The sequence below is a fragment of the Squalius cephalus genome, assembly GCF_949319135.1.
Source record: "Squalius cephalus genome assembly, chromosome: 2".
NCBI classification, from domain to species: Eukaryota; Metazoa; Chordata; class Actinopteri; order Cypriniformes; family Leuciscidae; genus Squalius; species Squalius cephalus.
In genome coordinates, this window is record NC_137123.1 from 2,215,876 (window position 1) to 2,243,098 (window position 27,223).

Consider the following 27,223-nt stretch of genomic DNA (forward strand, 5'->3'; position numbering starts at 1 on the left):
TTTCTGATTGGAGAAAAATGACATGTTGCAACTGTCCCCGGTCTCCCCTAAGTGAAGTTCGAGCTTATTTCTGTATTTGTCACATTTCTTTATTTTTTTCCAGTATTTCTCACTATTTCTGACGCGAAGGATAAATGAATTCAGAATGTTTGCTCTGACTCGCTGCGCTGCAAAACATAGTCACTATCTGGTGTAGAAACTCTTCAATCCGCCTCATGGTTTTCATGTTTCAGGTCAGGTGAGCTCTGATGCACAGGAGCAGGTGGAACAGGTGTTACGACTCTCTGCTTCAGGAAACAGATCGTCGAAAACAAGTTAAAACACTTGATGGATGAGAAGACGCCACTTCGGAGACTCTCACAAATGTCACACTTTACGGTCAGTTATTTGCTTCTGATTTGATGTGTAGGTCTACATATTATTATCACATATGCGTCGTTAGATCTGTGTATCTGTAACTCGTTTGTTGGCTCGGTTTAGTCAAAACAGAATAGCCTCTAAACTGCCTTCCTTTTTTCTGTTTCATGTCAGAAATAAAGCTTGATTTCTTATTTTCCCATTCATGTATACAAAATGATTTCATGATGTTTAAGTTTATTTGTCATGTGCATAAAGTTAGTGAGAGATTGTACATTGAAACGCTTGTATTCTACAACAGTACAATTATACCTGTCGTGATTATTGATTAATCGTCTGCTCGCTGTTATTCTATATAATCTAAGTTATTTGAGAGAACCACAGTAAGTTTTCAGTTTACATTTGAGTCGCCTTTTGCCAAAGAATTAAAAGACAGCTTTCTAAAGTACACAAAGATAGAAAAGAAAGACCCTTAATATGAAATGATGGTTTGTGGGTGTGATCAAACTGCATTAATTTATTATAATAATTTTCACAGCGTTAAAGTACATCATATGGGCATTTTTTATTATAATTTTATTATGATTCCAAGTTAAAAAAAATAATGTACCAGGCTTAAACTGTAAGTGACATGAACAAAACAGAAGGAAATTGTTAATCGTTTATTGTCATTCTTTGTATATTTAATCGTCACCATAAAATTTATGATCGTGTCAGCCCATATAAAAATATAATAAGACAAATTATAATCTATATATGAGTCAAAATCTAAATGTATTATTTTATTTGAAAATGAAATGACATTTTAACAGATTTAACAGAGAATTGCCCTAATCTTCAAGATAGTGATTAAACAATGTATTATAAAAATCACCTGTCACGTTTATAATATATATTACATCAGCATATGATATTCGGATTGGACGATCACTCACGATCACTGGAGACCTTACACAAAGATAGTCAAAGGCCCTTAATATGAAATGGTTTGTGGGTTTGATCAGACTGCATTATATTATAAATAATTATATAAATTTTCACTGCATTAAAGTACATCATATGGGCCTATTTTATTATAATTTTTATTACATTGTATATAATTCCAAGTAGGGCTGTGAAACGAATAATCGTGATTATTCAGCCCATCCTGCCACATGTTTTCATTACCTTGGTTCAGTCGCTCACGTTCGACGTAGTCATCACTGATTCTGTGTTTTTTTGTTGTTTTTTTATCATTTGGTTTCTCTTTACATTTGTGTAAATTGCACTCGGTCAATTTATTATCAGTTAATTAACATGCAAATAAATTACTTAGTGGAATGAAATTTAATGATATTTACATTTTATGCATGTTTTAAAAAATATTATGTCTAACAATAAAACGTAAAATGTTAATGTAAGGCTCAGGAGCAGGTGGAGCAGGTGGAGCAGGTGGAACAGGTGTTACGACTGTCTCTTCCAGGAAACAGATTGTCTAAAACAGGTTAAAACTTCATGGATGAGAAGATGCCATTTCGGAGACTCTGTCAGTTTACGGTCAGTTATTTGCTTCTGGTTTTATGTGTACGTGTCTCTTTGACTCGTTGTTGAATTGGTTTCGCTTGCAGAGCGGGGTAAAGTTAGTTTTAGGTTGGATATTCGCTGGACATTCATTTTCCCTTGCCATTGCTCCAGGGGCGCAACTGCACGTTTGCTGAGGGGTATGCAAATCAGTGTTGGCGTTTAATGTTTAAGATCAGGGGCCCGTTCTTCGTACGTTGCTTATTACATCCGAGATCAAATGATACATCCAAGATGATATCATCGTGCGAATCATGATCTGGCTAACTCGGTTCTTCGAACACACTTGCTGGATATGATTGGTATCGTTGGATTGAGTTATCTGAGATAATTGCGCGTTCATGCGCTGGTTAAAAGGGGATATGTATCGATAGTAGAAACATTGATCAGCAACGCTGCTATTGGCTGTTCAGCGTGGCCAAAGAGCGTGCTCGGTTTTTCTCCTCAGCAGAGCAAGAACTAATAGTTTATTCGGAATTTTAATGTTTAATCAAAACGCCAGGGAACACCTCAAAGTCTGCAAAAGCCAGGAGAGAGGGCTGGCAAAAAGTAGCAGACAATTTAAATCCGTTAGAAGTGGCCATGTTAGAGGTTTTATCACTTATTAGCCTATATTTTTGTATTTTAATAATTGCATAATTACTTTGTGCATTGTAATGCCAGTCACCACACTAGAACATGGGAACAAATAAAAGTGAAGTACAAAAATATTCTACATAATGGTAATTTTTAGTTATATTATACTCTCTTTGCACATATTTCAGCCACCACTTTTTTGTGAACAGATACAAGTGTTGGTGTATTATATAAAAGTGCACAAAAGAGGAAAACACAATGTCATTACAATGAACTACACTCGGGAAAAATGTGACCAATAACTCATGGCAAAATATTTTTACATTAACATAAGTTTATCAGTTTTCTCTTTCACAAGTCAAAGCAATTCATCATTACTCAAGATTTAACAGTTGAAATGACTATACAGCCTTAATTTAATGCAGCAAAAATTATTTTACAGTGTAAGACTAAGATCTTTTCTATTTTTTCCTCAGCCTTTTTCTTGGTTGCTTTTATAAACAGACAACCATTTATTTAACAGTAAGTGGACATTTTCTAACTTTCCAAAGGAAAGAAAGTATAAGACTTTGTAATGTCCATTTGTTTCCATTGCACTGGACAGTGAATAAACCCTCTCAGATAACTGTCATATGGAGGAACTAGCCTACCTGCAAGTGCATACATAACTTTACTTCATTTATACTTGTGTGCTTTATGGCTGCAATATAAGTGGCAGGATTCCACATCTACAGAAAGGCCTACAGAAGAGTCTGCACAGACAGAGGAGACATAGGCCTACAGGTGGGCAGTGGATAGACAACTTTTCCTTTTTATTTGTTGCATGAGGCATGTGTCTAATATCTCTTGTTGCAGGCACTTGACCACTGGCTTTTCTTTACAAAGAACAACTGAAATAAAACTCAAGGAACTAAGCATATTTGTCTTTTATTAAACATTTAATGAAAAGTGTTTTTTTTGGCAATGTTGTGTAATATGGCACGTGCAAGAATGTCACAGGCCCTGTCAGGTGTGCAACCCTCAGACTTTTCAGACACTGAAATCTTCCCTTTAGTTAGCCAAAGATCATTTCATTGTGTGCCCTTGTCCTGGCTAGAGCTGCATTGTAACTGGTTTGGGTCAGGGAATGGGGTCATAAAACACCTGTCTGCAGGCAGGAACATGTTATAATCACCTATGAAAAAATGCAGTTCTGTTAGGATCAGCATAAGTGTATGTAATACAGTGAGCTTGATATTTAATTGTGGAACTTTTCTTACCACTTTCAAATAATGCGCATAAATGTGAATCTCTGAAAATTCTTAAGTCATGCACAGATCCTGGCCATTTTGCTTTCACATTTGTGATATGGAAGATTTTAGTCAACTGCCTTTTTTTAATTTGATATAATATTACTAATCTGGAATATTAAGAATCACAATAGTAACTGGGCTGCACATTTACATTGTGAACCCCCTTTCTGTTCACATAATCCCCTTCATTGAGGCCTTGATGGCAGTCTATGGTAGCCTATGGTACCAATCACGTTAGTGAAGCCTGAGTGACGTATCTGTAATCGGCATGGTCATGATTGTATGGTCTTCATAAAAAATTATGATAGCCTAAAAAACAAAAAAACAAAACTGCTTTACAACATTGGGTTTTAAGTGGCTTGGAAATGCCACAAAAAAAACTAAAACTGTTTTTTAAACCTAAAAGCGACAAAAACGACAATCTCACGAATCACGAGAAAAAATATATATCTCAGAAAGTGCACTATCGCGCTGCGTTGGACTTCCCGTATCAGCTCCGCTTATGAAGTCGGGATCTAATCCTGTTAACATGAAATAAGCCTGCTCCGGAGCAGGTTTAAGTTTGCGCACATGTTGCTATGACAGCAAATCCAGGATGAGCGTTGAAGAACCAAACAATCCAAGATCATGCCAAATCGCCAACAATCAAATCCAGCTAAGTGAGTTAGCAACGTACGAAGAACGAAAACCCAGGTTAATGTTTTTGTTGTTTTGACCCATTATTCAAATAAATAAGCTACAAAATTTTAGATAGGCCTACCAGTGACATTTTCGATACCACAGCAAAACTACTATAATCAAAGACTTTACTATACTCAAATATAAAGTTCAAATGTTATAAAAATAAAATAAAAAAGAACATATAAACTTAATTACAAGCAATGGCCAAAATATAACAAAGATGAAACAGATTAAATGAAACAGATCAAATAAACACAGCTTTAAGATTTCCAGGTAGAGGTCTCACAGTATTCACGGATGATTTTTGGGGTATAAACATAATTTATTCTGATCTGAAATAATATTCTCAGTGTATCAGCTTTTACATACTTAAATCTGCATATTTGTGATATTTACCACAGGGCGTTATTTACCTTTATAAAGGCCGATTTTTATTTTTACCTTATTAAATGTATGCATCATGTGTCATGTCAAATTCTTACACTTGATCAATAAATTCAGTTAGCCTATAATAATAAAACTGGACTGTTACCAATCAAATTAAATAATTTAGCCTATACCCTGCAAAATTACATCTGCTATAATAGTCTAATGTTATGAGATTAATGTTTTAAATAAATGTTTGAATATACAAGAAAAAAAATGCAATGATACTTTTAAACATGAAACCGCCAGTAGGTGGCGGCAAGTGGCCATCTTAATAAGTGAGTCATTCGATTCGTTCAAAACGCTGAATCATAATCATTCAGTAACAAAACACTGCTCTGATTGTTATTTTCCTTTAGAGATATTTTCGTCGGTGAAATATAACTAAATCTGTCAATACTGTGTCTAAAATGTAAGTAACTTAATATTAAATAGGCTACTTGTTTAGGATAATAGACATTTATGATAATTAAATAGGCTACTTGTTCGTGATAATATTCAGCAAAACAGCTCCCTTGGTCGTGTTATGTAACTATATCATACGTTATAATTTAAATAAATAAATAAATAGTTTTTCATATAATAAATTAAAAAACCTCAGTATGTTTCTTCTGTGAGATTATTGTGTGCTGTTGTGCTTATTTGTTTCAATTTACCCATTAAAGTCTCTCGCAAAGAGACAGGCAGCGCAAGCTTGTTACCAAATACACTATCCATTATCAATCATTCTTTACACTGAATAAAATCTGAATCATTCTCGTGTTTCGATGCTTCCCTAGTTATTTTTAAGCTACTTGTCTGGCCGAGCAAGTACAATTCTCTTTCACTTGCCCCTTAAAAAAGACAAGCAAACAAGCGTTAATGTCGAGCCCTGAAATGCAAAGTTGAACCAAAGTTAACTGTTGTTAAATGTTGATCAATTTAAAGACTTCAAGTGATAAAAAAATAAAAATAATAATAATAGATTCCTTATCATTTTACATTTTCCTTTTTCTGCTCTGTGCCCCAGAAAGCTTCCCACATCTAGGCCTATCCCCTTTTTTAGCGGGCAAAGAGGAAGAGAAGATCGGTTCATGTGTGCTTGATCCGCCACTTACACTGAGGCGCTACAGAAATGTATCATGCCGTATTAAAGAGCGGCATCTATTGTTTGAATTTTGTTATAAAATTCACTGAATTTGAAAGTTGATAATTTTTTTGTATTAAAACTAACAAAGCACAAATATTATTGTGATTATTGGATTCATGCACTGATATACGTTACGCCCGAAACAGATTATTATTATGGTTGTTCAGAGCAAATTAGTGAGATGAAATGTTTGTCCTAATAAGCATAAACATAGTTTAGCTTTGTATATAAAGTTTCAAGTTATTTGTATTTATAATTGTTATATTATATAAACTTAATCTTTAAAATGTTACAGATGTGACAGAGCACTGAAGCGTTGTGACCTCTTAATTATAGCCCTTATAAACTCAACAGGCAGTGCTGTTATGACAAAATGAGTATTTTTATTTCTCAGGCATGACTCCATCTTTCTGCAAAATGCTTTATGTTAAAATAAAGTTTAAAAAAGGGGTGTATTTGATCCCTCTTTTGAAAGCATGGAATATGGTTGGTGTCAAAATGTAATTTTAGCATTGTTGTTCACCTCATATGTGGTGGAAAAACAAGGAAATTTTCTTAATTTCTGATACAGCACATTAATACAGTATATTGCAGACCTAAACGGACAACTTAAAAAGGATTTTGATCTTTTGGTAAAAAGTTTGTTTTTTCATGGTAGGGATGATTTTTGTGTGGAATTGCCCTTGCATAATTTCAAGATTTAGAGCAAAACAGAATGGTCTTTAGCTTTGTGAAATTATTACATAAGACACACCTGCACAAAACATAAGACACACCTGCACAAAACAAAACGAGACGGACTGAATGAAAATGCAGATTCGCTCTCTGACAGTAGGTGGCGCTTATGGAAAAGAAGCATTTTTGGGGGGGTATACGCTACTTTATACGGAGGGAAGAGTAAAAGAAAATGCCATTGAAACTGTTCTGAAGAAAGTTTCCTTAAGAGACACATTGAAATAAATCCCCACCCCAAATCAATATTAATATTTTTCTTACTATATTTCGAGCAATGGTGTGTTTGTAGCATAAACCGGCTGTTTCCGATTTATGGCCGGTCGACCGGTGCATCTCTAGAAAAAAGGTTGCACCACAACAATTATTTGCACTCACACAAATGCTCCCACATAAATTTTGAGGTCGCACAGATTCAATTTCGGGAGCATATACAACCAAAAATGGTTGCAATTTCAAGCCTTGTGTAACCGCACTGGCATTAGTAGTACATTTAACATTTAGCTCAAATGATCTATAGGGAATTTTAATAATTAATGTTGAGTTGAATCTCAGAAATTAGTGTCAAAGAACTACACTTCCCAGAATGCACCAGCAGCAGCAAACCGGCTGCTTATCACCTGATCAGTTATTATCACTGATTTGGAGCACCTGGGAAGATATGAGGTCCTCAGTCATTTAAACAAACAAACTTCACAGAGAAGACACTCCCAAGTTCACTCACTCGTAGGTTCAGTCCAAAGACGCCAATGGTTGGTGAAATGTTTTATTTACTTTCATGGTGTTTGAAATGTTGCTTAATATGTTTGAACTGTTTAACTGCTGTGTAGATTGGTTAAGGAACACATTGTGGCATTGACTTCATTGCATTTTTGTTAAATGGGTTCTTTATTCAATGTAAAAGGCTTAAGTGGGTAATCAATCATAAAATGTATTTAAAATGTTTAATTAAACGTTTAAACTCATTTAAAATTCATTAAAAATGTTTAACTGAAGTGTTTAATCAAAAATGGTAACTTTTGATCTCTGTCTTTAAAGGTTTACAACCTAATTTACTGAAAAGATCAATCAACTGACAAAGCCAAAAGAAAAATAAAAGTGATTGAGTCGGAAATTTGAGTTGTCCTTGTGTCCTTTGGAAATTGAACAAGAGTAGGACTTGACAGTTGTAAACCACGCGGAGCAGCCTGGTCCTGAGGATAAACGGCTTCAGATCCAGAAATAAGCTGTTGACGCAGAGGAAGTCAAGATGGCGGAAGATGTTCTGGGGAAGTCGGTCCAGCAGCTCAAAAAGGAGAGGACCATTGCAAAAAGCAGCTTCACCAGACAAGCCAACTTCATTTCAAGAGGAGCAAGCAGCGTGCTTCAAGTGGAGTTAAGGGAAGAATTCACTAAGCTTTCAGTCTGTTTCAGAAAGATGCTTGATGCCAATGATGACTACAGGACAGGACTGGAGGCTGACATTAAGACTGAAGATAAGGAAGCAGGGCTTGATGAACAGCAAGAGGCCGACATTGATAAATCTGTAAATGAAGGTGAAACAAAGTTGGCGGAGATAAGGGACATTGTCCAAACAAACCTGTGGTCGAGGTATGGAAGGAGTGAACTTCTTGTGGCAATCCTGGAAGCAGAAAAAGCCAATGATAAAGCAGCTGATGTACCTGTGGAAAGTGCCAATTTAGAGGGCTATGAAGTGCACCTCGCTCTCTTGGAAAAGAGAATAAAAGAGGCCAGCTCAGCAACGTCAACATGGGAGAGATGGATCCCTGTAGAATTAAAGGACGAATTAGATGGAAGAGTCAAGGACGTAAGAGCATCCTACTACAGGCTTGAGTTAAGGAAAGCTGAATTTGCCACTGCACGGACGATCAACGAGCAAGGCACAGGAGTGAAACAACTACCCCTACAGGCAACATCCACTCCAATAGTGAGAATCAAGCCAACATCTCTACCTGTCTTCAATGGAAGCAAAAGAGAATATCACAGATGGAGAAAAGACTGGGAAAGCCTGCAAAAGCAGGGAGAGCCATCCGGATCAATTGAAGTTAAGAAAATTCAACTCTTGGGGAGTGTGGATGACAAAATCTCAAAAGAACTCAGACTTTCAACTTACACCACTGCCAATGACATGTTCAGAGTCTTGGAAAACAGATATGGCAACAAGTCAACCATCACAGTGGAAATCCTTGAAGAGCTGGAGAAGATGCCACATGTGAAAGGGAACCAGCCAAGAAAGGTCATTGACCTCATACAGTCAGTAGAGAAAGCCCTAGCAGATCTTACAGAGTTAGGAAACTCTGGAGCCATAAAGAACCCACTGGTAATTAAAACCATTGAAAGCAAGTTGCCTGACTTTATTAAAAGAGACTGGGTGATGTTCATGGTTGAACCCAGAAACAATGTCACATCAGATAACCACTTTGTCATGCTCTTGAAGTTCCTGAAAAGTCAAGAAGAAATCCTAGAGAGACTCGAACAGCTCAGAACTGTGGAGAAGGTGGAGAAATCAGATCGTTCAGACAAGATGTATGATCGAAAGATTGCCTCAACAAAAACCACAAAGAAAGAAGAGCTTGATGAGGTATGTGGTGTCTGTGGTGATAGGGGGCACAACAACAAAATCTTCTTCTGTAGAAAGTTCAAAAAACTTAAGCTACCTGAAAAAAAAGCTGTTTTAAGAAAGCTGGGAGCATGCAGAAAATGTCTCGGATGCCATGATGAAGATGGATATTGCAGAGACACTTTCCTATGCAGAAATAAAGACTGTAAAAGGGAAGGTGGTGCCCCAGACCACCATTTTTTTCTCTGCCCAAAAGGAGAAGTCAAAAGAGGGGAAGAGAGAAAGCGTGGAAAAGACGGCAAAGGTGAAAGCAAACTAACGGAGGAACAAGAGGAGATCTTGTCTGAACTTTCCCCAGAAATGGCAGATAGATGCAGAAAGGCTTTCACCAACACCAGCAAAACCGCAGTGACACTCGATGCTTCAGGCCAGTCTGAGCTACTGCAGAGGAATGGGCTTTCTGAACTTCCTGTCATCATGATGTTGATGCAAGTCACTGCAAACGCAGGGCAGAAGATTGGGACTTTAATTGATCTAGCTTCAGATACAAATTACATTACCCATAAGGCTGCTGAAAGACTGAGGTTAAGACATGAGAAGATAACTTTAGTTGTGCATGGGGTTGGTGGTATGGCCATGGAAGTGAAAACACAAAGTTATCTCCTCAAAGTCAGAGTCAAGACACCTAAAGGAACGGAGAGAGCTCATGAAATGGTCTGCTACGGCTTGGATGAAATCGCCAGAGTGCATCAAGTTATTGAACCTGAGAAGTTGGGAAAATTCTTTCCAGAAGTCAAACTTAAAGAATTGGAAAGGCCAGAAGAGGTTGAACTTCTCATTAGCCACCGAGAGGGAAGACTCGCTCCCCAGAGGGTAAAAATCATCGGAGACCTCGTCTTGTGGGAGGGTCCATTGGGGAAGACAGTGGGTGGAGCACATCCCGACTTATTTGAAGAAGTGGAGGTTGCAGCATATGAGTCCAAAACACACTTTGCTCGCTCCATGAGAACAGCAGCTGTCAAATATCAAGAAATCACAAGTCCAACAACTGACACAGCTCAGCTACAGCAGGAGGATGTGGCTCAGACCAAGTTTACAGCTACCAGTAACCGTGAGTTCCTTGAGTGGTGGCACTGGGACAGCATCGGAGCTGCATGTGAGCCAAGATGTGGAGGTTGCCGATGTGGAAATTGTCCACCAGGAGGAAAAGAAATGACCCTGGCAGAGGAGAGGGAACTGGAGATCATTAAAGGAGGCCTCGCCTACAAGAAGGGGGATGCTCACACACCAGCTCCACATTGGGATGCAAAGTATCCTTGGACGGTAGATCTATCCTCTCTCCCAAACAACAAAGGTGCAGTCCAGGCTTGTTTCTTAAGGATGGAAAAGCAACTAAGCAGAGAGCCAGACTGGAAAATCGCATATGCTGCCCAGATCCATGAGATGGTCGAACGAGGCGCAGCCATAAAACTCACCAACAAAATCATGGACGAGTGGAACGGACCAGTGTGGTATGTAAGCCACCTGGTGGCGCCAAACCCTCATTCGGTGACAACACCAATTCGTATTGTATGGAATAGTAGCCAGAAATACAAAGGCATGAGTATGAATGAGCTTCTTCTGAAGGGACCAGACGTTCTCAACCCTATCAGAGCTGTCCTGCTGAGGTTCAGAGAAGGGATGTATGCATCTTTAGGAGACATCAAAAAGATGTACAACTCTGTATGGCTGGAGGAGCGTGAGATGCATCTTCACAGGTTCCTCTGGAGGGACAGCCCAGATGAAGAGATAAGTGAATATGCAATTACCAGAGTCAACATTGGGGACAGACCTGCTGGGTGCATTGCTCAGTTGGCTATGAGGGAAACAGCACGGCTGCCCAACTTTCTTCACTTGGAGGATGAGCGCAGAGTCATTGAAGAGGACAGTTATGTGGATGACCTCTTAACCTCCCAAAATGACCTAAATAAACTTGACAAAATCACAGCAAATGTTGAAGAGATCTTGAAAGCTGGCGGTTTCTTCCTCAAACCATGGATCCGGTCAGGGCAAAGTGGGAGGAAAGGAATGGAGACGGATGATCTAACAGAGACACAAGGTAAAACCTTAATTCTTCCTAATCAAATGAGGGACGAAGACAACAAAGCCTTGGGTATCGGCTACCAAATGGATGAAGACAAGCTTTACATGTTAACCTCAGTTAATTTTTCCAAAAGGAAAAAGAAGATGAGAGTTGGGAAAGATCTTCTCAAGGAGGAGGTGAGAACTGAGACACCTAAGCCACTAACTAGGAGAGCTCTCTTAAGCCAAGTGGCTGGACTGTACGACCCAATTGGCTTAATTACACCTGCCAAACAAAAAGGAGCAATTCTTGTAAGAAAGGCATTCCAAGAAGGAGGGGGTGGGAAATTAACCCAAGAAACCTGGGACCAACCTCTCTCAGAAAGCCTCAGAGAAGAAGCCATACAACTTTTTGAAGAATATGTGCAGCTTGGACAGGTGAAATTCCACAGGAGCCTCACACCAGCTGGCTGGGAAGGGAAACCTTGGGGCATCACATTCTCTGATGGAAGTGATAAATCCTATGGAGCTGTGATGTACTTAAGATGGGAGACAAGTCAAGGCACTGAAGTTCGATTCGTTGAATCAAAAGCCAAGTTGACACCCCTGGATCAGAAGGGAGAAGCTGTAAAAGCTGAGATCTGTGGTGCTGTTTTCGCAGCCAGGATCAGGAAGTATGTGGAAAGGCATGCTCGAATGAAGATCGAGAGATGGTTCCATCTACTCGACAGTCAAACGGTCTTGGGAGCCATTCAAAGAGTCAGCTATGGGTACAAAACCTTCTTTGCAAATAGAGTGGGTGAAATTCAGAAAGCTGGACTAGTGCAAGACTGGTGGTGGATCCGTGGAGATCTAAACATAGCTGACATTATAACAAGAGGGGGTGCTCCTGAAGATTTGAAGGAGAATTCCACATGGCAAAATGGACCAGAGTTCCTGAAGTGGCCAGTGGAGAAGTGGCCTATAAGATCAGCTGGAGAGGTAGCAGCTCATGCCAGGGAGAGTGTAAACAAGCTCCAGAGGAAGGCATTCTCAGGTGCATTAACAAGAGCTCAAGCAAGAAGGAGTCAGCAGAAAGAAGACCAACGAGGCACTCAGGAAAATCCAAAGAGTGAAACTCAAGAGGGAATACCTGTGGAAAACCCAATTCTTCTTCTAAAAAGGAAGCCCACTGGCTGGGTTAAAGATCTCGTGGAAGTAAGAAGATCCAGTAGCCTGTCTAAACTGGTGAGAGTCGTTGCCTGGGTTTGTCTAGCTGCCAAGCAGTGGCTGAAGAGGAAGTGCCGGGCCCCTAAACAGTTAAAATGGGAGATAAGATCACCGAAGCAAACTGTGCTAACTGTCAAAGAATGAGAAGATGCACTCAAAGACATTTTCCTCGCAGCTCAAAAAGGTACAGTTTTTTCAGACACAACTCTAAGCAGACTGGCAGTATACAAAGATGTGAACTCTGGATTGCTAGTTTGTGGAGGCAGGATTCAGACGTTCAACGAAGAGAAGACAGTAGTGCCAGTTTTACCATTTGAAGCATGGGTGTCTACACTGCTGGCACAGGAATCCCACAAAGCAAACCATGAGGGAGTGGCAGGAACCCTTCTCCGGATGAGGAAGAAAGCCTGGGTAATAAAAGGCCGTAGACTTGCCAAGAAAATGGTTGACAGCTGTGTGGTCTGCAGGAAAAACAAGGCAAAACGGTGTCAACAAATCATGGCTGACCTGCCTCTAGAGCGAACAGGCCCGGCTGCACCTTTTGAATTCACCACTATGGACCTGTTCGGCCCTTATGAAGTGAAAGATGAGGTCAAGAAGAGAACTAGACTCAGAGTATGGGGAATAGTCTTCTGCTGCATGGCTTCCAGAGCCATACACACTGAAGTGGTGAGTGACATGTCATCTGAAGGATTCCTGCTAGCCTATCAAAGGTTCACTTCACTGAGAGGACACCCTAGGAAACTCTGGTCAGACCCTGGCACTAATTTTGTGGGAGCCAAACCTGCACTAGAGAAGCTTCACAAATTCCTTAACCGACTAAACAAGTCTGAAATTGAAGAAACCGCTGCCAAGCATGGTACAGAATGGTCGTGGAAGATTCACCCTGCAGACTCTCCCCATAGGAATGGTGCAGCAGAGGCAGCTGTCAAAGTAGTGAAGCGGGCGTTAAGCAACCTTGGTGGAGATGGTGTTTTCACATGGGGAGAATTTCAAACTTTTCTCTTCATGGCAGCCAACCTTGCAAACGAGAGACCCATCGATGCAAGAACTCAAAGCAGAGAAGACTGTGTAGAGTACATCACCCCAAATTCTCTGCTTTTAGGACGTGCCAATCCAAAGGGAGACCCTGGAGATTTCCAGTTTGATGGCTACCCTTACAAAAGACTTCAACATATTCAAGCAGAGGTAAGTAATTTCTGGAAGAAGTGGAGCCAATTGGCTGGACCTAATCTGTTCATAAGAAACAAATGGCACACTAAAGAGCAAAATGTTGCTGTTGGAGATGTGGTCTGGTTGGCTGATCAAAACGCCCTGAGAGGACAGTACAAGCTGGCTAGAGTGGTCAGTGTCAATGCTGACAGCAAAGGCATTGTAAGAGATGTGCTTGTGAAGACATTTCCCAGCTATCCTGTTCACATCACAAAGGCAAACAGCAAAGAAGGGCCCACAAGAGCTAACAGAGAAAGAACCAAGAGACTCCAAACCAAAATCCCAGCCACAATTCTTCATAGAGATGTCAGACGCCTTGTCATTCTACTTCCCATTGAAGAACAAGCAGAGGTGTGAAGGGCTTGTGTGACCTCTCTGGTTTTGAAAAAAAAACAGGAGTTCAAGTGGGAGGTGTTGAGTTGAATCTCAGAAATTAGTGTCAAAGAACTACACTTCCCAGAATGCACCAGCAGCAGCAAACCGGCTGCTTATCACCTGATCAGTTATTATCACTGATTTGGAGCACCTGGGAAGATATGAGGTCCTCAGTCATTTAAACAAACAAACTTCACAGAGAAGACACTCCCAAGTTCACTCACTCGTAGGTTCAGTCCAAAGACGCCAATGGTTGGTGAAATGTTTTATTTACTTTCATGGTGTTTGAAATGTTGCTTAATATGTTTGAACTGTTTAACTGCTGTGTAGATTGGTTAAGGAACACATTGTGGCATTGACTTCATTGCATTTTTGTTAAATGGGTTCTTTATTCAATGTAAAAGGCTTAAGTGGGTAATCAATCATAAAATGTATTTAAAATGTTTAATTAAACGTTTAAACTCATTTAAAATTCATTAAAAATGTTTAACTGAAATGTTTAATCAAAAATGGTAACTTTTGATCTCTGTCTTTAAAGGTTTACAACCTAATTTACTGAAAAGATCAATCAACTGACAAAGCCAAAAGAAAAATAAAAGTGATTGAGTCGGAAATTTGAGTTGTCCTTGTGTGTCCTTTGGAAATTGAACAAGAGTAGGACTTGACAATTAATCATGAATATGATTAATATTTTGCAAATTACAGTTACATTAATTTATTCGAAGTTGAAAATAGATCGATTTGTATATATGAATAATCAATCACAACGAATTATAATTCATCATTCATATATCAATAATCCTATTTCAGATCGATTATGAGATAACCCTTAATGGAAAATATATGTAATTATCGAACAGTTGTTTGTCCCGCAAACGACCATAAGATTAACTTACTAACTTTCTCAATAAAGTTATCACTTCTTATAATTTCAAAAAGGAATAGCTTCTGGCCATGAAACCATTCTTTTTGTCCTTATAAAATTTAGGTTACTAAACCATAATCAAATTGTAAAGCCTGTAGCTAGATCAAACATTTCAGGGACTCGTAATGTGAGAATTATAGACAGGATCAATCAAGTATATATGGAATTTTAATAATTGGACTAAGACTACATCGAAACTACGAGTATACACAGAGTAAATACATATATTTACAACGGCAACATACGGACGAAAACATTACAAGACCAAACCGATAACAGATGAGAGAGAGAGAGGATGAAAGATTGAAAGTGAAACTAAAGGTCAGGATGAGAGAGATCACCGAGATGATCTCAGTATGGCAAAATCACAGGCAGTGTAACCTTGAGAGACAATAAGGAAGCTAATCACATTAAAAGTTCAATAACTTGTCTTGCAAAATGGTTCTCTTTGTTGCTGAAGAAGACGCGCGTGCGTGGGTCGTCCTTTTGGATCTGTGCGGTCTTTCCTGTCTTCCGGTGCAAGTAGACTCGCGCGAAAGTTTAAAGGTTCACAGAACATGAAGTTGCCAGAAACATGATTCAGAGTTTATTTCCCTTTGTGGAGGGAGAAACGAATATGACAATAAAACTTAGTAAAGAAAATAAAACGGAGATGAGGACTCCCTAAGGAGCCATGGAGCCAGGAATTCTCTCAGGCACGGTGCTCGCGCACGTCCTCAAGGAAAAGGAGTGCGCGCCGCGGGAGATTCAAGTCTCTTTAAAGTTGAAGCTTCACTGAACGAATGGTAGAGTCTAAACAAAGACGAAAATAAAGAAAAGACTTAAAGGAAATAAAAGAGAAAACGGAGAATGCTCCCTAAAAGGGAGCCATATGGATCTTCTCGCTGACGAAGAGGGTTCGTAAAAGTGCTCACGGAGATTTCCTGAGTCGGCCTTTTATGGAAAATATGGGTTGACGCCTCTGTTCGCGTGAACAATGAACGTCCAAAGATCTGAAGCGGGAAATTTCCTTTGTCTCTGGGGGGAGACACCCACTCCGAGGGAGTTATGGTGTTGTCTTAATATTCTAGTAAGACTATTCATATAGTAATAATCATATCATTGCAATCTATTATCGAGATTCAACTCCGTTAAGTCTCAAGATTTAAAATGATATAAAACATGTCATATGAAAGATTATAGGAATACACAAAGTTACATAAGATATGCATAATTACACACATTTAAGTGCAGCATAAACGACTCTGGGTAAATGCGAATTAGCTCAAGGATATAGGGAATTTTGGAAATATTAATAATTATAACTCATGGTCATAATAATTCAGAAATCTCATGTACATTTACTTTATCAATTATCGAGATTACCTTGTTCTGTAACTGGTCTGGTCATCAATCATTCGTCCAGCGAATAAATGTAAGATTATCACAGTTAAGAAGGGGTATCTATTTACAAACTCCAAGAAAGTTTATCTTCTGGCCACGAACATCACACTTTCTGAGTTTATTAATTAAAACTACTCAATGTAGTCTGTAATATCGAGCTTGTAGCTAGATCTTTTGTTTCATTGACTTTATAAAAGTGGGCTTTCAAACACAGAGACAGTTAAAAGTATATATGGATTTTAATAAATGTAACACTAGAGATTATATGAGCTACAAATACAAACGTTCGTAAAAATACAAACAATAAAACAAACAAACATTTAACCAAACAAGAAAATACGTGATCAGAATAAAATGAAATGAAAGAAAGAAAGAAAGAAAGAAAGAAAGAAAGAAAGAGAAGAGGAAAAAGGGTAACTTAATTCACAGACCTAAGAAAAAGACACCAGGAAATCAGCTTTTAGATTGAGAGATACTTGCGAGATGTTGTACTCTTTCAGTGTGATGCTCGGCTGGTTTGCGTCTAGCTTCGTCTTCTGGGTCGTTTCGCAAGACGATGTAAAGGCTCACTTGAATTTAACGTTACCGAGAAAGTTCAGATCGTTTCCCCTTTGGAGGGGAAAGGCACGTATGAGCTTAGTTGCAAAGAACGGCAGCTACGACTCGAACATGTGTTGGTCCGAGGAGAAGGCCAAAGCCTTTCCAGAGGTTCCTGGAGAAACGTTGCCGGGGAGGAGAGGAGGACGTCAGAGCGATCGATGAGAGATGAGAGAGAGGAAACTGAAGGTTTGGACTTTTATCAGTGTCCCATGTACCGTCCCCTTCTTCGTGGAGGACGAATCATCTGTCGAGATTTTTCTAGCGGGAAGACCCCTTTGTTCGTTTGGAACGGTCTCCTGGCTCGAGTTACAGTGACGATTGACTTAAGCCTTTCGGTTCCAGAAATATGAAATGTGTAAACAATGTATATTACTGCATTCTGCTATTGGAATTCGACTCTGTTAGATTGAGAGAATTACAGAGATATCAAACGCATCACATGAAGGTTGTAGAAATGCGAAGTTACAGGAGATATGCAGAATTACACACATTTAAAGTTTTGATTACCACATGACAAAATCGTAGACACCCCAATATGACATGGTCATAACAAAAGGCACCTCAGAAATATATCAACATTTTGGTAATGTCCTATGTGGGTAAGTCAATGGAAAATCTGTGTGTGTGTGTGGTGCGTTTGGGACGTGACTCGCTTGGAATGTCTGCTTTCCTGGGTCGTAAAGTTTTATGGTCTGAGGTAGGGTTACAAAACCATGATTCTATTTGAGACCCTAAATTGGGAGAAACATTCTTTCGATAGACATTTAGAATTCAAAACTGCACATTAGAAACCACACCTCTATTATAAGGTAAACTAACCACACATGCATAATGGAATTGTACATATATTTAAAGTAAATATTGCTTATCCTGAGTTACACACAAAGGTTGGTCTCTTGGTGTGTGTGCGTGTGTGTGTGTGTGTTTGGAATGTCTTTGAGGCTTGTCACTTGATTCAAAGGTATGTGGTTTTGTTTACAGAGAGGGGGGATTTTACAAAGGTTCCATTTGTTTACGTTAATGTATGACTCAGATGTCTCTCAGGGGAGCCACCACGATGCCATTTTGACCGTTCATGGTAGACTTAGAGGCACCATGAACAGACTCGTTGTCTTTTTAGACAACGAAGAATGTGTTTGCGAGATCAGGATGCAATAATTTGACAGCATGTGACCGAATGTCATAATCATTGTCGTTACATAAGGTTTGTTCATTCAAATAAACGTCATAAACGAAGCGAATATAACCTAGGAAAACACTCAGGAGTATATGAAAAATTACATGCTTATATTCTAAGTTTAATGTCCAAAGTTTGTGTATGTGGGTGCGTTAATGTGTGTGTTGGAATGTCTGTCACGTTACGCTTCCCGTTATCTCTTGCAGAGAAGCTTTGGCTGCAGCTTGTGCAGGGTCGTAAAGTGTTCTCCTCTAGAAAGAGGAGTCGGGTTACGGAATGCGATTCCACTGGAAAGATATTCTTCAACAATACATTTCAGAGCTAGACACTAGAAAATCATATTATGTGATCAAACAACTTAATAAAACATGCATACAGGAATTGTACATATATCAAAAGGGGTATTTCTAAGTTCTAATACCAAAGGTGTGTGTGTGTGTGTGTGTGTATGTGACATAGAAAGTTTCGTTATCTCTCTGTGGGTCCTTTTGAAGCTCCCCACAGGGAAGAAGAATGTTGGTTTCAGGTTTCTGGAGTATCTCTGAGATGCCATAAGTGTCAGAAAAGTCCATTTGCGCCAGTCTCTCTGGAGCTGGCGTATGATTTATAATTTTGATGTCAAGAGGTTACAAGCTTTAGTAAGCTTAGCAAAGAACGTTTTGGGGAGGAATGTGCTTAGGAAGCACAGAGAGTCCGAATTTGTTAATTCAGAATCAAACGAACGAATGATTCAAGTAGCCCAGTCGCTAAACTTGCGTTACAGATAAAGACAGGACAGACTCGATGACTGCAGAGTAGAACCGTTTCACAGCTCCTGTGGCAGGTTGAACTTCCTCAGCTGGTGAAGGAGGTCCAACCTCTGCTGTCTACCAGTCTTTCAAATGACTTCATGACCACAGACGAGAAAGCAACAGGTCTGTAGTCACTAAGTCCAGTGTGTTTTTTGGAGGCCAGGATGATAGGGGAGTGTTTGAAGCAGCAGGGAACTTCACACTGCTCCAGTGATCTGTTGAATACCTGTGTGAAGATTGGGCTCTGAATCACTGATCCAGTTCATCTCAGAGGTTCAGATCAGGGATTATTCTTCTGACAATAAATTTTCTGACTCTCCATACTCTACATAATCCAAACTCGGCTTAGACCTTCAGACTGTTCTGACTTAGGGCCCTATCTTACTCCCAGCGCAATGCAGCGCCAAGCGCTGGTTTCAGTCCGACGCAGTTGCTAGTTTCAGTCTGACGCAGTTATCATTTTAAAATGCATTTGCGCCCATCTGTGGCCCATGGGCTGCTGGTCTGAGAACGAGGTGTGTTCAGGCGCATTGTTGGTGTGTTGCTATTTTGAGCCATTGACCGACTGAAACCTGGTCTAAAGTCAATGGCGCAATATTTTATTTGTCATTTAAAGAGCGTGTTAGTAATGTGCGCCTATAGGCGGGTCCACAATGCGTGTACACTCTGCTTATTACACACACACTCTCCTCTATTAAACACACAGGGATGCACAGAAGCACACAAACATGCCAAATAGAATATCTAGATAAATAGATATCTAGAATGTCTATCTATCTAACCCTCTATCTATCTAACCCTCTATCTATCTATCTATCTATCTATCTATCTATCTATCTATCTAAACTTAAATCTACTTTAAACTTCTTCAGACTTTTAAAACTCTCTGGTCCGGCTTTTTCAAGCCAACTTAAAGTTTGTCTCGACAAACTTTTTTATCTAGCCAGATCAGGTCTTTGTGCAGTCAGACCAGTTCTTCCACTGTAAACCAGTACTTTATGGACTTCAGAAGAAAAGGATCCTCCACAATCTGCTGCAACTACACAGTTGTACTCTAAATCTCTAGAAAGCCGTTGTATGTGTAGTATGTTATAACTGTACTTTAAAGGAATAGTCTAAATATAATGTATGATTTGTTATCTTTTTCCATATGCAGGTCTGAAGACATTTTCTCATTATGGAGAACAGAGAGAGCTGTGAGAAATCTTCTTCTCCAGAATCCGGTATTGAGTCTGTGAAGAGTGACGGATCATTGACTCAGCCTCCTAAATTCAGTGATAAAGCAGTGACCTCTGACCCCAGGTGAGATATAATCCAGTATTAGAGACAACAGACCAAATCATAATAAAAGACAGAACTAAAGGAAGAATTATATCTGTGTGTTTCTCAGTATCGGGAGACAGAGATCTTCATCTCCAGAATCCGGCATTGAGTCTGTGAAGAGTCACAGATCATTGACTCAGCCTCATAAATTCAGTGATGGAGCAGTGACCTCTGACCCCCGGTGAGGATAAACATGTAGTGGGGGATTTAAAGGAATAGTTCACCTAAAAAATGAAAAATCTCCCATGATTTACTCACCCTAAAGCCATCCTAGGTGTATAGGATTTTCTTCTTTCTGACGAACACAATCAGAGTTATATTTAAAAATGTCCTGGCTCTTCCAAGCTTTATAATGGCAGTGAATGGGGGGTGAGATTTTGAAGCCCAAAAAAGTGCATCCATTCATCATAAAGAGGTCTCTTTTCCACTGTACTCGATGCATATGGCCGTTTGCCGAAAGATAGCTATTATATTTAATCAAATTTTAAATATGGATAGTTTCTTACAAAAATAATGCTTTGCTTCAGAAGGACATCTGGAGTCGTGTGGACCACTTTTATGATGGATAGATGCATTTTTATGATGGATAGATGCACTTTTATTATGGATAGGTGCACTTTTATGATGGATAGATGCAGTTTTATGGACTTCAAAACAGAAACAGTCATTCACTCCCATTATAAAGCTTGGAAGAGCCAGGATATTTAATATAACTGCAATTGTATTTGTCTGAAAGAAGAAAGCCATAAACGCATAGAATGGCTTGAGGGTGAGTAAATCATGGGGTAATTTTTATTTTTGAGTGAACAATTCCTTTAACTGCTCTATGGGATTCAAAAACACACTGAATGCAGAGATGTTTTTTTTTATTTTTTTTACCTCAAATCTGAGGACAAAAGTTCAGTGATAGAAAATTAACTTTGACTTTACCTTTTGGAAAATTTACTTTAATGTTAAACTGAAATTAAAATGTATTTTTCTGTATAATTAATGTCTTACGAGATTGAAATCTATATTGATGTACTATATGGTTTACATTTAGATTTTATTTACACATTTAAATCCTTTATTTTACATAATTTTTAAAATCTGTTTGTTGTTGTTGTTTCAGCAGAATATATAGAGACCAATGCATCTCTCGAGAGGCCGCCTCAGGCTTATGTCTGAACAACACAACCGTTACTGCATCCCTGAATAGACATGATCAACCAGTGAATGATGAACTACAGAGAGTCAAACACAGACACAAAACCAGCATGAAGAACAAGTATGAGAGATTATTTGAGGGACTGAAACTCCAAGAGAATGAAACCCTCCTGAACAGGATCTACACACAGCTCTACATCATAGAGGGAGAGAGAGAAGGAGTGAATAAACAACATGAGGTTTTACAGATGGAGAAAACAGCCAGAAGTCAACACTCACAAGACACTCCAATCTTCTGCAATGACATCTTTAAAGCCTCTCCTGAACCAGGACGCGAGGAGAAAGAGCAGATCAAGACTGTTCTCACTAAAGGCATCGCTGGAATCGGTAAAACCGTCTCTGTGCAGAAGTTCATTCTGGACTGGGCCGAGGGAAAAGACAATCAGGATGTAGATTTCATGTTCGTTCTTCCATTTCGAGAGCTGAACTTGATCCGAGATCATCAGTACAGTCTTCACAGACTTCTGCTGGACTTTCATCCTGAACTTCAAGATCTGGACTCAAAGATTTATGAGGAGAGTAAAGTTGTGTTCATCTTTGATAGTCTGGATGAAAGCAGAATCACACTGATGTTTTCAGATGCTCAGGAAGTTTCTGATGTGACTGAGACTTCATCAGTGGGTGTGTTGATGTCAAAGCTCATGAAAGGAGATCTGCTTCCCTCGGCTCTCATCTGGATCACCTCCAGACCAGCAGCAGCCAATCAGATCCCCTCCAAATACATCCACCGTCTGACAGAGATTCAGGGATTCAATGAACCTCAGAAGGAGGAATATTTCAGGAAGAGAATCAGTGACGAGCATCAAGCCAGCAGAATCATCTCACACATCAGAAGAGCAAGAAGCCTCGACATAATGTGCCAAATACCCATCTTCTGCTGGATCTCATCCACTGTGCTTCAGAAGCTCCTGAAAGAAGATCTGAGTGCAGAAATCCCTCAAACTCTGACTGAAATGTACATCCACTTCCTGCTGATTCAGATCAACATGAGGAATCAGAAGTATGAAGAGAGAGATCCAGACAAACTCCTGCAGTCCAACAGAGAAGTGATTGTGAAACTTGCTGGAGTGGCTTTCCATCAGCTGATGAAGGGCAATGTGATGTTCTATGAGGAGGACCTGATTGAGAGCAGCATAGACGTCACTGACGCCTCAGTGCATTCTGGGGTTTGTACTGAGATCTTTAAGGAGGAATCTGTGATTCATCAGAGGAAAGTCTACAGCTTCATTCATCTGAGTGTCCAGGAGTTTCTCGCTGCTTTCTATGTGTTTTACTGCTATTTAATGAAGAACAAGGAACCACTGCAGCTTCTGGATGAATTCAGGTCTGATGAAGTCTCTCTATATGATCTACTAACATCAGCAGTAAATAAAGCCCTCAAGAGTGAGAATGGACATCTGGATCTGTTCCTGCGGTTCCTGCTGGGCGTCTCACTGGAGTCCAATCAGAGACTCTTACCGGATCTACTGACACTCACAGAGAACAGCTCAGAGAACATCAGAAGAACCACACAGCACATTAAAGAGAAGATCAAAGATAAGCAGAATATGAATCATCTCTCAGCTGATAAATCCATCAATCTGTTCCTCTGTCTGCTGGAAGTCAAAGATCAGACTCTGTCCAGAGAGATTCAGGAGTTTGTGAAATCAGGCAAACACTCAGAGGAACTTTCTTCTGCTCACTGCTCGACAATCTCCTACATGCTTCAGAGCTCAGAGGAGGTGCTTGATGAACTGGACCTCATGAAATACAACACATCAGCTGAGGGTAGAAGAAGACTGATACCAGCTGTGGTCAGCTGCAGAAAAGCTCTGTGAGTGTTTAATCATTAATAGCTAAAGAATCCTATTTAATAATGCATCCTACATCTTTACAGGGGTCATGACATGGATTTTAAAATTATTTCACTTATAGAGGTTCACTTATACTAGGGGAGCCAAACTCAGTTCCCTAGAGCACAGGTTTTCAAACCCTGGGTCGCCAGGATGATTTAAGGAAAATGGAGTTACATTTAAAATAAAATAATAATTTATTTTCATAAAATCAAAGTCTATAGGGCTGTATAAAAGGAATAAATATACTAAATACATTTGACTTAAATAATCAACAGATTAACAAAAGAAAAAAAAAAAAAAAAATTTTCTGACAGTATTCTGCTGAGTTTATTTTTGTGAAGCGCTCCACAAACAAATTGACGGTTAGGAAACCGAGACGACAGAAAACACATCCTGTTTGTTTTATTTATTTTACAAAGCCACAGTGTTCTGGTTTATTATGAGTGCACACAAATAAAATTAAATACTTAGCAGTTTCAAATAGAGATGCGCCGATCCGATACTCAGTATCGGTATCCAAATCCGATATTGTGCGTGTACTATTCTGTGTTATTGTTAAGCCTCACAAAAGCTACAAAAACATTATAATGAACCGTTAACTTTTCGTGCACTATATTATAAGTGTTTTAAAGCCACTCCATAGTTTAATATGACATAGAAATGAATATTGAAGTCGTTAAATTCAAGTAAGTGCTTCCCTCTGCTGCGGCTGTCAGTCATTCTCCATTCAGCAACTCAAACAGCGCGTCGGTTACGGCAGTCAACATGATGAAACTCTCTCCAAGATGATTCAATGTTACTATTGTTATACTTGATCTATAGATAAAGGTCTATGGTTTCGCATAAAATGACTAACATGAACAGCAATAAACTCCAGAAAGAAACTTTCTCTGGGGTGTCTTTTAGATCATCACACTGAGTAGAGAGCGCTATACTTGTTCTTCACAGGCAGAGTAACTGATATTTTTAGACTGTTCCTAGGAAAAGGCTCAATAAACTATTACATTGATATAATACCGGAACTACGCATCAATATCTCTTCCCTTTTTTCTTTGAGGTTTTCAACGCGAAGCGCTGTGACCCAATTTTGTTTCAAGCGCATCATTCTGCGCACGGGATACGCATAAGCGCTTTGTGCAGCTCTGTATTGGAGCCTTTCATATTATAATACTTTTGGGCAATGAAAGACTATTATTAGCCTTTCTTGTTCTGTCCTATATATAATATGTTGCTGCCTCATTAAACAACTGCGCTAAATATTTAAAAGAAATGAATGTATTTTACAACAATATAAAGAGCAGTGAGTCACATTTTAACAGATTTAGTGCTACACTTTTTCAGTTTTTTGTTCTCCATCTCCACTAAATAATGTTTTTTGCTAAATATTTAGAGTTTATACAATTATTGTAACTTTTGCTGTTGAATTTAACAAATCTAAATATAATGGGTCAATATGGGTTGCGTCAATTTAAAAAAGAAAAAGAAAAATAATGTTTCTCTTAAAGTGTGAAAACCATTGCCCTAGAGGGTCACAGTTTAGCTTCAATCCTAATTAAACAAACCTGATACAGCTATCATGAGCTGAGTCTGGCACCCCCGATTTGTACTGTTAAGAATCCATAAATCTGAATAAAGATTTTCCATCCTCATTCTGACCCTCTTTCTGAAATGATCCGTTTTCAAGGGGTGGCTCTCAGTAAACACCAGTGTTATAATTTGCTAATGTCACTGCATAGGAAAAAGTATCAATGCCCCCTTGTATTTTTGAAAACACTCATATAAAACGGTCATTTATAAATTACTGCTTACGTTTTTTTATCAAAATACTTTCGCTTTGAGATCAAGCTGCTGTCAGATCCAATACAGTTGCTGCTTTATCTTTGCCCAAATTTCTTTGCAAACCCTCTCTTACACTGTGCCTCATTTACAATACAATCTGCAGTCAAATGCTCCAAACAAACACATAATCCTCTGATGTGATCCGGGATGCCATTAAAAATAAACCATCAAATTGTTTTTCCTGCTGGAGCCTTTCTGGAGTCTGTACAGAGACTCAAACGAGCGGTTTAAACAGGACGCGTCAAAGTGACTGATGGCAGTGGGCGGGGCCTATAGTGTAATGATTTAAAACTATTTGTTGAAGCGAATGTATTTGCTCATGTGACGTCACAAAACCCACAATATTCTAACAAGCCATTTTTGGAGCTTGGTTGAATAATTTTTTTGTTTGTTTTGTTCTGAGGACCTTTTAAGCTGTGAATCTTGCTGGATGTTTCAGTGGTACAAATACCTCTTATATGTCAAAAGAATTTAGTAATTTGAATACTAAATTAAATGTTACATTAAATGTCCTCAATAATCAGTGTTTGGGGTCAAAATGACCCCAATGGACTTTTCCTTCATTTTTTAAAAGTGTTACCTTCATCGCAGGGGCATGAAACTCTATGACTTTTCCTAAATAATCTATCTAAACATGCACAAAAAAACTGGGCTTGATTTGGTTGTTCTAAAGGTGTGTAAATTTTTTTTTACCATTTAAGGTGTTTGGGGTCAAAATGACCCCACATTGAAAATGAATGGGAAAATGAAAAAAATGACTTTTTTTAATTTTGTTTGTCAAAAAAATAAAAGTAAATCCATTATAAATCTGAAATTTTTTACAAATAAACCAAGGTCTGGTCCTAGAGCATAAATAAAAAGTAGAACGAACTTTCTATCTCATACACACACACACGCACACGCACACAAACACACACATGTATGTGACTGCAACAGAGCGCATTTTTACAGAAATTGGCAAATAAAATAAACAAAACTGGCATAAATCTAAAAAAAATTACATTTAAATCAAGCTCTGGTCCTAGAGCATAAACCCAAGGTGGAATGAACTTTCTATCTCATACACACACACACAAACACACACAAACACACACGTATGTCACTGCAACAGAGAGCATTTTTATAGAAATTGGCAAATAAAATCAACTAAACTGGCATAAATCTGAAAAATGTCACATAATTATGCAACATGGAAGCTGCCCCCCCCCACCCACACACACACACACACACACACACACACTACAGTCATGTCATAGTGGTGACTTGTAAACGTATGTATAATAATTTGCAAAAGCAAGATAATTCAAAATATATCAGAAAACAACAACAAATTATAACTCTGACAAAACTACATATTTTTTATGTATTTCAAAATGTTTAAATAAATATTCACAAAATATATATCATAAAGTTGTGAGGAGAAGTTTAAGCATCAAGAAAAATTAAGTGAAAATGAATGAGTCTCTATGGCCCTCTATTGGATATATGTGGCCATTGCAATTTCTTTCTTTAATTATAATTTCTAAAGTTTTTCCACAAACCAGCAGATGTCAGTATTCTATCCCTAACACATAGAGCAATGTCCAAAAACTATTTAGATTTAATTAAGATCATCATTTAAGTGATTTTTTCTTTAAAATATCTTTTTTCATGAGCCAATTTATGGCCTAGTTATGTAATTGTGCAGTAAATAGTTAAAAAACTTCAAAATTTCCACAAAAACACAGCATAAATGTATAGTTGAGAAGTAAATAAAAAAAATGATATATAGTTTTCCATATAAAAATTTATATTTCCTTATGTAATCGCTCTTTAAAAGTTTGGGGTCATTTTGACCCCAAACACCTTAAGTGTTGTCCTTTTTGAACACTGATTAAAGGTTAAGCAAGCCAAAAGCCAATGGCAACAAAGGTGAAAAAAGGCCACAGTGACAAGGAACCAAAACTCCATCAGGGCAGAATGGAGAAAAAAACC

At 38.7% G+C, this 27,223-nt stretch overlaps 1 protein-coding gene across 3 annotated transcripts in view; it reads left to right on the forward strand.

Moving 5' to 3' along the window:
- The first annotated feature begins 296 nt into the window (after positions 1-296).
- Positions 297-27,223, forward strand: part of LOC307154416 (NLR family CARD domain-containing protein 3-like) — a 67,906-nt gene continuing 40,979 nt past the window's right edge. The window contains exons 1-4 of one of the 3 annotated variants that reach the window (XM_079864336.1): positions 297-378; positions 20,203-20,348; positions 20,437-20,550; positions 21,481-23,388. In XM_079864336.1, coding sequence (XP_079720462.1) covers positions 20,224-20,348; positions 20,437-20,550; positions 21,481-23,388 — 2,147 coding nt within the window. In that variant the 5' untranslated portion in view covers positions 297-378; positions 20,203-20,223. The remainder of the gene's footprint in view (positions 379-20,202; positions 20,349-20,436; positions 20,551-21,480; positions 23,389-27,223) is intronic. The other 2 variants (XM_079864335.1, XM_079864337.1) reach the window with 2 other exon arrangements.